The sequence below is a fragment of the Danaus plexippus genome (genome assembly GCF_018135715.1).
Source record: "Danaus plexippus chromosome 3 unlocalized genomic scaffold, MEX_DaPlex mxdp_25, whole genome shotgun sequence".
In the NCBI taxonomy this organism is placed as follows: Eukaryota; Metazoa; Arthropoda; class Insecta; order Lepidoptera; family Nymphalidae; genus Danaus; species Danaus plexippus.
The window spans coordinates 437,517-449,852 of record NW_026869844.1 but is presented as its reverse complement, the minus strand read 5'-3'; the positions used below and the strand labels follow the sequence as shown (position 1 = coordinate 449,852).

Sequence of the window (12,336 nt, the reverse complement as noted above, 5' to 3'; positions counted from 1 at the left end):
TTTATATTAAGAAAAAAGTATGTGCTATGCCGCTATGTCACTTTTGTAGGTTATGTTATTGTTTTTGTAATTGTATGTTAATATTATTTTTATGTAAATACCATTGTAATGTATCATATTTTTCGAATAAATAAGTTACGTAGATATAAGAGATTAATATATTTAATAAGTGATGTCAAAGATATACATAATATAGGTTTAAATGATATTCCTAAAGTTGAAGTAGCCGATATTCGAAAGTTATTAAGGCAAAAAGGATTTGCAGTTCAGGATGGATTTACATCGATTACCACCAAATGTATTATATGTTCAGAAGAAAAAATTGAATCCAAGAAAAATGAATCCAAGCTCTACGTTAATAAAACAACAGGTAAATGAATTACATCATATTTGATTACACTTGTGTGAATATGATCAATTTATATATGTTATTTACTTTTAATTCCCAGGTTACTTTTTATGTCCAAAATGTAATAATCACGGGCACTGGAGCATTCTTGAGCGGCTCGTAAAAAAGTCAAAAATTGAAGGGTCCATAAAAGACCACATAGAAACTACGCAACAGAAACTAGAAGCTTTTAATAAAGACTGGCAATCTATTTCCAACGAAACTACCTCATTAATAGATTTAAATGAAGCAGATACAATAAATTTATTCCGTTTATTTGAATTTCCTGTAAGTTTAAAATTATGAAATACGAAAATCTATGGCATTATATTGTATATTTAGTCTTAGATTAACTCGGACATGAGTCTTTCAACAGTATGTTTGATTTAAGATATTTTCTTTTCAATGACTTGAAACAAATAACATATAAGTTTGATCGGAGAATACCATTAAAAATATGTGTATTTACTTAGTGTAGAGATAAGATTAATAGAAGTAAAGGTATTACTAGTATACAAACAATGGATACATCTTTAGTCTCTCGCATTGTTATTTCTTCATAATTATGGTCTTCTACATTTTCAGCATCATCCAGATGCCACAAAAGTATTATCCGAAGTAAGAGTGACTACGGATCACACAATTTTATATTTCCCATTAAAAAACTCACTTGAAAATATAGTGGGCTATCGTAAAATACAGGCTGGGAGGGAAGATGAGGTTGAAAATGTAGGTTTACATATGGCTGGTCTTTTTCATTGTAGAGCACCAAAAGTCACTCGTACAGATCAGGCAATACTTGTACCTACTGTACAAGATGTTTTACATTTGTCCGCCAGTAAAGTACCGGGTGAGTATTACAAATTAAAATGATTTTTAATTACATCGTTATTTGTTATACTTCAAGTTTATAAATTTTCAGCTACTTAATATCTTTATTAGAATAATAATATGTTTTAGGTACATTAATTTGGCTCACTAACTGCAGCTTGCCGCCAGTATTACTGCCTTGCCTTGAACATTATCAAAAACTCTGTCTGTGGGGTGATTGGGACAACATGAGATCGGTTGCTGAAAAGCTGGGAGAGGAAAGGTGTCGTTTTGTAAGGTGAGACTAATATTAGGCACTAGGTAATTACACATCATGAACTACCTAACACTAACTACATATAACTTGTGTAATCATTCTGACATTTTAATTTATTACAAATTGATATTCAATTTATTATTGTCAATAGGCCAACAGACGGTTTAGTGACAGCAACTGAGGCAGCAAATGCAAATTTATCTTTGAAGACACTGATATCAGAGGCCAAACCTGCAACACACAGATCCATCACCACCTTCGCGTCCCTTAGAGATGATGTGTATGCAGAACTTACAAACATTGAAAAGGTACAATAATATTATTCATATGTAAAAAAGGCACAATAATATTATACATAACTGCTTTTCAAGTAAATAAAGAACCAATCCCCATCATCTATACATTAAAGATAAAAAAATATTTCTATTTTATTCTGCTTGGATTATTATAATCATTTAAAGGTCATAGGTCAAGGTCAATAAGAAAGCCAAGCTTCATGATATATTTTCAATTAATATTGAAGTCTTGCTTTCTACAATATATTAAAACAGAGACAACATCTTTACATTCAATTATTATAGGTCATTGATTATAGGCTATGGGCTAGAGATTATAGGTTATTGATTACCAAACTGGGTTCCGTAGTCAACTGGGTGCCAATGAGATTATCTAATGTTAGTTTCCTATTTTAATGTTAATATGGATACTGTATATATTATAATATTTTGGGGTAAAATAAAATTAAAGGTTTGTTTGGTTTTCTGTTAGCTACAGAGCTTATTAACCCCTGCATAACGCTAAATACAACATTGGCTTCCCTAAGTGCATGAAAGAATTAATTGTTAACAGAAATAACTCGTAGTCATTAATTTGTTTGGTTAAATTTTAGAAATGTTGTGAGAAAATTATTTCTATTTTTTTTTCTTTTTTTTAAGAGCTTGAAAGGCAAAAGTTTTTGGCCAATAAGAAACCATAAATTCTCTTACAAATCTCTGAATGATTAACTATTTCATTTTTCTTAACTTAAATGTTCTGAAAAAGTTAAGAGAGATATTAAAGTGCTAACTTTATGTTCATCATGGCCAAAAGTATAGAGTACCCTCTTCCCAAACAAGTACCAGTACTTGATAACTTATTTTGTGACATTTTTTGTTTCAGGTTCGCGGTGTAAAATGGCGTCGTTTCCCCGCCCTGACGAAACTGCTTGGTGGTCACCGGCGTGGGGAGTTGACCGTCCTAACTGGACCGACCGGCTGCGGTAAGACCACGCTCTGCGCTGAGATGTCCCTCGATCTGGCACTACAGGGGGCAAGTATTTGAAATTTTACGCTATGTTTTATTAAATTTCATAAGTTTGCTATCTTCGGGATGATGTGACATCCTTCATATTCATAATATCAGGATTTTTTTAATCACTTTATTCATTTTATAAGATAGTAGGAAATGAAATGACGCTGCCATATCAATAACAATGTATCATGTAGACCATCACAGACTGTATATGATTGTATCTTCCTAGGTGACAACCCTATGGGGTAGTTTCGAGATCCGCAACTCCCGCCTGGCCCGCACCATGCTCCAACAGTTCGCTGGACTGCCGCTGGAACAGAATCTACAGGACTTCCCAAAGTTTGCGGACGATTTCCAGAAACTACCGATTTTCTATCTCGCTTTCCACGGACAACAGTCCATTAAGGTTGTGATGGAAGTAAGTGCTGAATACGGTGGTATATATATTATTTTAACAGCATTAGTTTCAGCTGTCAAAGAATATTAAAAAAATTATTACGTAATTAATTTTTGATTATTAAAAACAGTGGTAGAGTTTTTTTTTATCCCACAAAATATAAATAGTCTTAATTGTGTCTAGTTTTTTTATAACACACATAGCTAAAAAAATTTCATATTACTATTTACACGTTCAGATTAATTAATTGTCAAAAATCTGCCAATATTATTAACATAATTGATAAAATTTTTACATACACCATTGGACTTTCCATAAACATCTTGTATTTACACCGTGTGTGAGTATTACTTAATGTTGATTATAATTTTATTGCCCCTCTAAGGCTGTGGAGCACGCTCGTTACATGCACGACATATGTCACGTGGTGATCGACAACGTACAGTTCATGTTAGGGCTCGGAGACGAGGATCGTTACTTGCGACAGGACGCCGTCATCGCCGCTTTTCGGACCTTCGCCACCGCCAGGCACTGCCACGTCACGCTGGTGATGCATCCGAGGAAGGTTAGTGCTGTCCCTGGAGCTGGGTCGCCAAAACGTTTAATAGAAACCGAAACCGATAAATGGTATTCGAGCAGCCCAACACTAGCCAATCTATATTAGAACTCACAGCTAACCAGTGAGTGAGTAATAATGTAAATTGTATAATTTACATGCTAATAATGTTCTTGTTAATATAAATTATAAATAACAATATAATGTAAAAATTCGATTTATGTATCTGGATGATAATAGGTTTCAAGATAAAAATAGCTCAAGCTTCTATTTTGCCACCAAAAATAAAATTCACCCGCTAATGTAGAGAGCGTTAACCCAATTGGCGGTAAATAAGTATTTTTATCTGGCAACACTACACGGAATTCAAACTCTGAATTTTATTCATGACCTTAGTATTGCCAGGTGAAGAATCTTAATTATTCAAATTAAGCTAAATGTTATACCCCTTGTATTAAAGAAAACATATGAACATTGAAAATAATTATTATGAGGATAATTTTTATTAAATCTTTAGGAAAGAGATTCAGAGGATTTGTCAACGAGCTCAATATTTGGCAGTGCCAAAGCATCCCAGGAGGCTGATAATGTTTTAATAATACAGGTAACACCTTTTAAGGTTAAATGTATATTATGTAGTTTTTATATCGCGTAGAAAGATCAGCGCCAAATATTTAACTGATATCCTTTTCAATGAATTGTTATGAATAGTTTTTTAGTTAAAACATCAAACACTTTTTTTTACCTATTATTTTTGTTGCCAAACCCCGCCTCTTATAAAATCTATAATATTAAAAATATAATATTCATTATCATCCACAATTATTCGGTCTTACTACTTCAAACTTACAAACAGACAAAACAATTCTTTACATTCAAGCAAGCAAGTAACTTGACAAGAGACGATAGATGCGTAGAATAGTATCTTAGGTGTCACAGATATGACGCGAATGCGCTTCGCAGTTCGCAGTTCACTCCCGAGTACACTTGCGAGCGCTTAAATTGAACCCGTCGTATTTGATACTGTTAAGATTTTTTTCAAATTGTAATAAATTTTAAGAACACGCTGAATAAATACTATATTTTAATGTTCATTCGTCTTCTGATGTTAGGAAATTCCCATCATCTAATAACATAATAACAAATCAATTAAAAAATCATTATTAACCATAAGACACATTAAAATTATATTAAATTAATTTCATTAAAAGTAACATGATATGGTTTTATATTAATTCAATAATCTAGATTTTAGACTTAGCGCCCTTGTCACGAGTCATAGGTAATCGTCAATTCACTCAAAGAGAGTATATTTTTTATCTACACAACTTTTCACAGGTTAATATTAAAATTTAAAACTTTCTTTGGGCTTTACTATGTAATAGAAATCTTTAAAAGTATTCGTTAATGAAATATGTAGTAGGTACTTCTCTATCTGCAATGAGTTTTGTTAGAAATATCTATCTAAAACACTTACATATAATATTAATATATTCTTTACGACTAATGTAGTTCAAATGAGTTGTAACAGCGATTATAATTTCAGGATAAAAGATTGACGGCTGTCCGAGGGAAGAAATATCTGCAAGTGGCAAAGAATAGATACAGCGGTGACCTTGGGATTGTTCCTCTCGACTTCGACAAGGATGCTCTCAGTTATCAAGCTAAGAAGAAGTCGAAGAGAGACGACACAGACAAGCTGTTAGACCAGTGCATCGAGGAGTTCACATTGGACAAAACGGAGACGAAACTGAAAATAATACAAGTAAATCAAATAAAAATCAAAAAAACAGAATCCAAGATGACGCTGACAGCTTCTTAAGTGATATCCTGAACTTGAATAGAACGAGGTGATGACATGCTATCAGTATTTCTTATTATTATATGTTTATGACGCATTTTAATATTTTTAATATATATGATAAAATTTCAATAAAGCATTTTGTAAAGGTGGAAAAATAAACACTAGAAGAAGATAGAATAATTTATTTGTTTATAATACAATCTCATAACTCTACGTCCCGAGTGATGTGCGAATGAACTGAGATACAAGTGGGAGCAACAAAATCACTATAACCGTCACACATTGAGATAACACCAACAGTTACTGTAACATTATACAATAATATAATTTATACTACCCATAGTATATAAGATTAACATCTTAAGACCTTACCACTAAATAAACTAACTACAGCAATAAGTGAACCTTATATTAAAAATATATTAATTTGACCTATGTTCATAAAAAATATATATATATTCATAAATCACAATGATAATGAATGACACAGATCACTTATTTGTTATATTATTCGTAAGTAAATTAATTATAACAGCACATTAGCATTTAGCATTACAATATGTCCTACGATAGCATTTAAGTATACAAATAATCTAAATTTTCATACAATCAATCAATCGATTAGAATATTAAGCAAATCAGTGTGAATAAATAGTCACCAAAAGAGCATGATTAATGGCCGTACGTGTTGACAAAACAAAGTTATATATGTAACAAATGAGGTCAAAGAAAACAATGACTCCAGTTATCAGTTTTAGTTTGCTGCATAATTATAGTGTTGATATTTATTTTATCAATTGATTATGTGTATTGGACATCAGCGCATCGCTTGATCTGTCCTGTCTCCTCTTACATTTAGGGCATGGAGTGTTCTCATTGAGACATCTAGAATGGAAAACACTAGAACATTCGTCACATCTATATGTTGTGGTCGTCTCAAAGGGATATAATATTTTAGAGTCTCGGCAAACTTCACATATGAAGCCCTTCTGACTGCACAGCCAGCAATCGAGGACATGTGATTTTGCAAAGCTCACAACTTTCTCTAGTTGCAAAGCTAAAGAACCATTAGGTATTTGAGCTAAATCAGATATGGTATATAAATGGACATGATCATATAAGTACTCTCTTGGCCAAACTCTTTTCTGCAGTTCTTCGATAACAGGTTCCCGACATGTGAATATATATGCTCTAAGGAAATTTAATTGTATTCTTAGTTCTTGTAACTGGGCCATATCAGAGACACCACTATATATTTTAGGGTTTAATTTCTTCATATCTATCCAAGGATGATGTTGAAATTCTAACAGAAATATAGCTGATTTCCTTGAGACCGGATACCTTTTGAAATCCCAATTGTGAATAACTCTTGCTGGGATAATAAATACATTTGGATCCATACAGTTAGAGCAATAATACTCTCCCGTAAAACCACATACCTTTGCCTTGGACACTGTACTTCCTAATAAATCCTGACAACTTTTACACTGGTAATTTTGGAAATCTAAACCTTTTTCTCGAGATAATGTGCCAATTTGCTTGATCATTGCTTGTAGTTCTTGAGGTGTAAAGGACCCTGTAGTAGAGTTGGAAACTACTTCAAAGTCTAATCCTTGCAATGTTAAATCTTCTGATACAGGTGTTTCAACTTTTAATTCACAAATCTCGGTATCATCTGTTGTTAGTTTAAGTTCTTTGTGGATATCTTGCATAATGTCTCTTAAATTGGGAGTATTATTACATCCATCACTGTATATATTTGAGTTGTCTACAAGTGAAGATAGACTTTTCAATTCGGGAGTCTTTATCATGCTACTGCCATGAGAAGAATTTGAGTTGACAGAAGTATTTAAGTCATCATGACTGTCATTAGACCAACCCTTGCCGCAGAGTGAATTGCCAGTAACAATAATATCTGCAGGGGTGACAAATTCCCCAGAATCAATTGAAGAAGAGTATATATTGGCTTGACCTGTTTCCTGACTCGTTGTAGGTTCCATATCCAAAGGTTCTGATGCAGTTTCTAAATTTGATTGCTCTTCTTTTTGACCATGCTTGTGTGAAGAGCCTTCATTTTCTTTAGTAACTTCATTTGGACTGCCCTCTTTAATTTGCTGTTTATTAATATTTTCCACTGCATTTTTGTCTTGGTTACTTGTCACATTATGAATGTCTTTTGCTAAAATGAATTCAAGTGCTTCATCCTCACTAAAGGCGAGCATTTTTCCTAATCCAGTAATATTGGAATTGTGAGTTGGTGTGGTCGCTAGTTTTGGTTTTATTTCATCTGTCAAAGTGCTTGCCACATCTAAGCCAGCGCTGATTGGTGCCACTCTCATTGTCGGTACCCATATTCCTGCCTGCATCAAAACTTGCTCAGGCCATTGATTGAGCAAACTAGAATTGATTGGCAAATTAAACTGCACACATGTTTCCAGCCCTTCAATAAGCTTCTGAGCCATTTCAAGTATTTCTGAATCACAGACAAAGGCACTTCTATTGTAGAAGGGCTTCACCGCTGATATGTTTTTTAGTAAAGTAGACATGTAGGAAGATAACAAGCAATCATTTAGAGCAATTCTGAGCCATGCTCTACACTGGCCTATCTCTGTGTTAATTTGAGGCAAAGCAGATATCTGATCTATATTTTGTCTATGTGACAATACCAGAACAAGGGGCCAGAAACTTGACTGAGGCCTATAGTCAGGATCACCGGATATAACATTTTTAGCTTTTCTTAGGAAAGTGTCTTTCAAACCATGAAGAAATACAGCTTCTAAGGCCATACACAAAGTATTAGTAGAATCAGTGGAACCCAGTACACTATGGAAATTTTCTTCAAACTGACTGTTATATTGAATATCCTTTACACACTCCGATAAATTGTTAATAAGTGATTCTTTAAGAATTGTATCACGACTCCGGATAGTAAAGCTTGATGTAACATTCTTAAGAAACGACATGTTGTTTCACGAATAATCTTAACAGTAGTCACAAAAAAAGAAACACTACCATCCTATGAGTTGATATATCAATTAATATGAATAGATAAATTTCAAGTTGAATATTTTACAAAACGCCTCAAAGTAAATAATCACGTATATGATAAACACAATTACTATGCTCATTCAATATTAAACAATAATAACCACTGGTTGTCAGTGTCAAAATTGTTGGAAACAGATGTTGTTTGTTTTTATCTTGACCTCTTACTAATGATTAACGTAGTATCAATTTTTTTTTTTCTGAATACACAAGATTCTGTTTCCATAAAAATAAATTTAATCATTGGAAGTCACATTATTAAAGTGGTTTAAATCTTTTTTTCGTTACTAAATTTGATATTAATAATAATGATCGCTCTTGTAATATTAGTATCGATAAATTGTATAGCTTTACTAAATATTCCACTGTTTTGACAGTTGACACTGCTGATACAATTACATGATAAGACTCAAAGAGTAAAGACTGTAGTGCCGATCTTAAATTCTATTACAATTAGATAGAATATATGTAAATTTATCTTTCCAATAATTTGTGCCTTAAATTTTTTATATAGACTTGTTTTTGTGCAGAAGGCATGCTCAATTTATTGTTTTTAATTCTTATTTATGCTCCAAGTTCATGGTTCACTTTGGCGAGAGAGTATTACGATATAAAAAAATCTGGACAAGGTATTTATTGCCACGAAGTATTATATATCTTAGCAAAAAATCAAGATCAATTACTAGTTAATTTCAGAATTACTTTTGTGTCGCAAATGCGGTGCTGATGTGGCCGACTCGTACTATTTATTTAGCAAACATAGTCCAGGAGTGAAAAAATCAGATATACAAAACTTATTTGGGCAACAAAATGTAACTGTCCAAACTTTAATGAACCCATTTGGTATTAAATTTGACATTGTAACTGCGAAAAAAGCTAGATGTTTGAATGTGGGCCCTGTAAGTATTAAATTTTTCTGTTTGTAATACTTATTTATAATGAGGCAAATCAAATAAGTGATGTTTATATAAATAACCGCAGTCATAAACTTCATCAATAACAATGTCTCAGTTTTATTCTTTTCAAATCCTTATCAATATGTTTGTAAATTATGACAAATGAAACTGGAAAATCTCGAAAGTGTTGATATCAAAAGTTGATTATACTAACTCATATTAAGCTCGCAAAATATAAAAGAGTGAAAAATATAGATAATACTAAGGCATGAGAGTACCACATTATTGAAATTATTTTAACAAATAAGACTTTTGCAGAGCCAAGGGGCAGATTCCTGGTTTCCTGGTTACACTTGGAAAATATGCACATGTCCACATTGCGGGCAACATTTAGGTTGGACATTTGAAAGAGCTGATAAAACTACTCTTAACAAGGAAAAGGACAATGTGACTTTGTTTCATGGACTTATATTGAACAATATTCTTGGAGAAAACTGTAAGTCAAATTGACCATATACTTTTTATTATTATATTTTATACTTAGTCTTAATTTTCCTCACTACTGGTTTGTGAAAATTTATATTATGATTATACTATGAACCAAAAAACTTAGTATGTTGAAGTGTTTATTAAATAATTTTGTTTAGCATAATGTGGGCAGTTTATAAAATGTAAATATTTTCATTTAGTAAGAATATTACTGGTTACATATACAGAGGTTTTTGCACATTGTTGAATTCTTTGTTCACAAGTGTTCATTATTTAGTTCTCTATAGAGATTTTGTAACCAACTGAGGTGTAAATATTTGGTTTGCAGTGCAACTACTAATGTAAATTATCGAAATATAAATTTCTTTCAGTATATAAATATTGTTCCAAATATATTGACATAGTGTTCCTTTTTAGTTACAGATTCACTTATAATGATGCCAAAGATGTATAAAATGTGATTGATAATGGGTACTCTCGATAATACATGGATGCAAAGACTCGGTGCGAATATTTCTTTATGACTGAATATTAAAACCATTATATTTATTGAATTGTTTTTAATGTTGTTTCAATAATAACAATATTCTTAGTTATAAAATTATTCTTACATCTAAGTTCTGAACTAACAATTGAAAACACGATAATATTGGAAAGCTCTGTCACACATATATTATTTTTGTTATCGAGATAAACCCATACAATATACACAGATAATAAAACTCATGTTTAGTATAGATGAAATGCAAGAGCCATTATGAATACTGATTAGAAAAAAAACACAAAAATAAATTTATTTTCTTAATTTCAATTGTACTTATATGTACAAATTTTTTAATGTATATGCAAACAACCTATGAACTTCCAAACCGTTGATGTAATGTTTGCTGTGTAGCTGCCGGTGTTGGTGTGAAGTTTACACCGCTCGGTACCTCCGTGTTATTGGCTGATCCGTAAGTCTTACCCTGAATAGCTGCAATTTCTTTCTGTAATGCGGGGTTCAGTACTTGTTTATTCACAAAATTTCTTCCAACACCCCGATTGCCTCCCCTACCACGACCCCTGCCTCTTGATCTCTTACTGGAGTTGGAACGATTTGATCTGTTCGATTGGTTTGACCTGATCGATCTATTTGACCTGTTTGAACCTACAGATTTAACACTACCTGGCCCTCTTCTTGTATTATAACCACCAAATTCATTATTAAGTTCTGCTAATGTTTGTTTGTTCAAATATCCCGCATTTCCGGCACTATTACGACGTCTTCTACGAAAATCATTTGCAATACTAACAGTCAACTGGGAAGCAGAATTCAATGAATTATTCCTAGATCTTGTAAATGTTTGCGACCTAATGACATTGTTTTGCATAATATTTTGTCTTTGTTCTTTTAGAATTTGATCAGATCTTAATCCAACAGAGCTATATCTATTCCGAGTAGTGAGACCTCTGCCTCTCTTAGAAATTCCTCTTTTAGCTACAGCTAAAGGCTTATAAGTGTTGGTTGGACCACTAGCTCTTCTGGTATTAATGCCAAGTCTACTATGCACTCCACCTCTAGCTTGTTGAAAAGAATTTGATCGTCTCAGTCTCAACTGTAGTCCACCTTAAAAAAAAATAAAATTTAACATGCAAACAATGCTAGCCAAAAATATAAAAACGAAAAACACTACCTCGTTTTCCTCTATTTGTGCGGACTAATGGTGGCATAGTAGTTACTGGATTTTCTAAGCCAGCCCTGGATTTTGGGGTCATACTTCTGACTTGAGATCTAGACCTAGACGCTGATCGTGTTCTGGGATTGGAGAAACGTCGTTGTCGTGATCGTGATCGTGCCCGTGATTGTGAGCGATCCCGCGATTGAGAATTGTTTTGAACACGGGATCTTGAACGAGACCGCCCTTGTCTGGAGTTCGAGCCTCCTCGTGACACAGAGCGACCTCGGGCTGCACCACGGCCACGACCTCCACGGCCTCTTCGCCCACCACGACCGCCTCCGCGACCCCTTATATTCCCACCGCCTCTACCCCTAGTGCGACTGGCTCTGCTTTGTTTTATTATTTCATCTAAAAAAGGTTATTAAAACAAGGTAAATAGTTATTGTATCTACCATTAATTACATATAATAATAGTAAAATTACGATAATTCAAAACTTCTGTTTATAACTCACCAAGCGACATATTTACTGTGTCAGTCATTTTGGATTATTATCAGATAGCACCAAAACTTCTTAGAAAGTATTTTTCCTCTATAAGCTTGGTTTTCTTAAAATTTTATCTTGAGCACTCAGTTTAGCAATATATTAATTATAACTTTTTACTCATATTATTAGGACTATTCACTTTCCGCCTAAAATAGACATTAAACATTGTGCATGCATTGG

At 33.0% G+C, this 12,336-nt stretch overlaps 4 protein-coding genes across 4 annotated transcripts; 2 read left to right on the top strand and 2 right to left on the bottom strand.

Moving 5' to 3' along the window:
* The first annotated feature begins 15 nt into the window (after positions 1-15).
* LOC116770521 (mitochondrial DNA helicase) lies at positions 16-5,702 on the top strand. The gene is made up of 10 exons (XM_032662027.2): positions 16-370; positions 450-676; positions 974-1,238; positions 1,349-1,496; positions 1,627-1,783; positions 2,634-2,783; positions 2,995-3,183; positions 3,548-3,727; positions 4,236-4,322; positions 5,265-5,702. Exons 1-10 carry the CDS (start codon positions 109-111, stop codon positions 5,538-5,540), a joined length of 1,941 nt encoding a protein of 646 aa, XP_032517918.2. The 5' UTR covers positions 16-108; the 3' UTR covers positions 5,541-5,702.
* Positions 5,690-8,671, bottom strand: LOC116770514 (pleckstrin homology domain-containing family M member 1-like). The gene has a single exon (XM_032662015.2). It carries the CDS (start codon positions 8,483-8,485, stop codon positions 6,308-6,310), a length of 2,178 nt encoding a protein of 725 aa, XP_032517906.2. The 5' UTR covers positions 8,486-8,671; the 3' UTR covers positions 5,690-6,307.
* Positions 8,672-8,948: 277 nt separating this feature from the next.
* On the top strand, positions 8,949-10,511 carry LOC116770536 (protein cereblon-like). Its single transcript, XM_032662052.2, has 4 exons — positions 8,949-9,196; positions 9,264-9,466; positions 9,782-9,959; positions 10,370-10,511. Exons 1-4 carry the CDS (start codon positions 9,103-9,105, stop codon positions 10,411-10,413), a joined length of 519 nt encoding a protein of 172 aa, XP_032517943.2. The 5' UTR covers positions 8,949-9,102; the 3' UTR covers positions 10,414-10,511.
* On the bottom strand, positions 10,493-12,336 carry LOC116770529 (serine/arginine-rich splicing factor 4-like). The gene is made up of 3 exons (XM_032662040.2): positions 12,124-12,336; positions 11,626-12,018; positions 10,493-11,558 (listed from the first exon to the last, which is right to left on the bottom strand). Exons 1-3 carry the CDS (start codon positions 12,149-12,151, stop codon positions 10,807-10,809), a joined length of 1,173 nt encoding a protein of 390 aa, XP_032517931.2. The 5' UTR covers positions 12,152-12,336; the 3' UTR covers positions 10,493-10,806.

What these genes read in the sequence shown, in the direction of transcription:
- LOC116770521 (XM_032662027.2), top strand. Translation starts at nt 109, where the DNA reads ATGTATCATATTTTTCGAATAAATAAGTTACGTAGATATAAGAGATTA. An exon ending in TCGATCTGGCACTACAGGGG is followed by an intron (nt 2,784 to 2,994) that starts GCAAGTATTTGA and finishes GTATCTTCCTAG; the next exon opens with GTGACAACCCTATGGGGTAG. An exon ending in TGGTGATGCATCCGAGGAAG is followed by an intron (nt 3,728 to 4,235) that starts GTTAGTGCTGTC and finishes TTAAATCTTTAG; the next exon opens with GAAAGAGATTCAGAGGATTT.
- LOC116770514 (XM_032662015.2), bottom strand. Translation starts at nt 8,485, where the DNA reads ATGTCGTTTCTTAAGAATGTTACATCAAGCTTTACTATCCGGAGTCGT.
- LOC116770529 (XM_032662040.2), bottom strand. Translation starts at nt 12,151, where the DNA reads ATGACTGACACAGTAAATATGTCGCTTG. An exon ending in CACAGTAAATATGTCGCTTG is followed by an intron (nt 12,019 to 12,123) that starts GTGAGTTATAAA and finishes AACCTTTTTTAG; the next exon opens with ATGAAATAATAAAACAAAGC. An exon ending in CACAAATAGAGGAAAACGAG is followed by an intron (nt 11,559 to 11,625) that starts GTAGTGTTTTTC and finishes TTTTTTTTTAAG; the next exon opens with GTGGACTACAGTTGAGACTG.
- LOC116770536 (XM_032662052.2), top strand. Translation starts at nt 9,103, where the DNA reads ATGCTCAATTTATTGTTTTTAATTCTTATTTATGCTCCAAGTTCATGG. An exon ending in TATAAAAAAATCTGGACAAG is followed by an intron (nt 9,197 to 9,263) that starts GTATTTATTGCC and finishes AGTTAATTTCAG; the next exon opens with AATTACTTTTGTGTCGCAAA. An exon ending in GATGTTTGAATGTGGGCCCT is followed by an intron (nt 9,467 to 9,781) that starts GTAAGTATTAAA and finishes AGACTTTTGCAG; the next exon opens with AGCCAAGGGGCAGATTCCTG.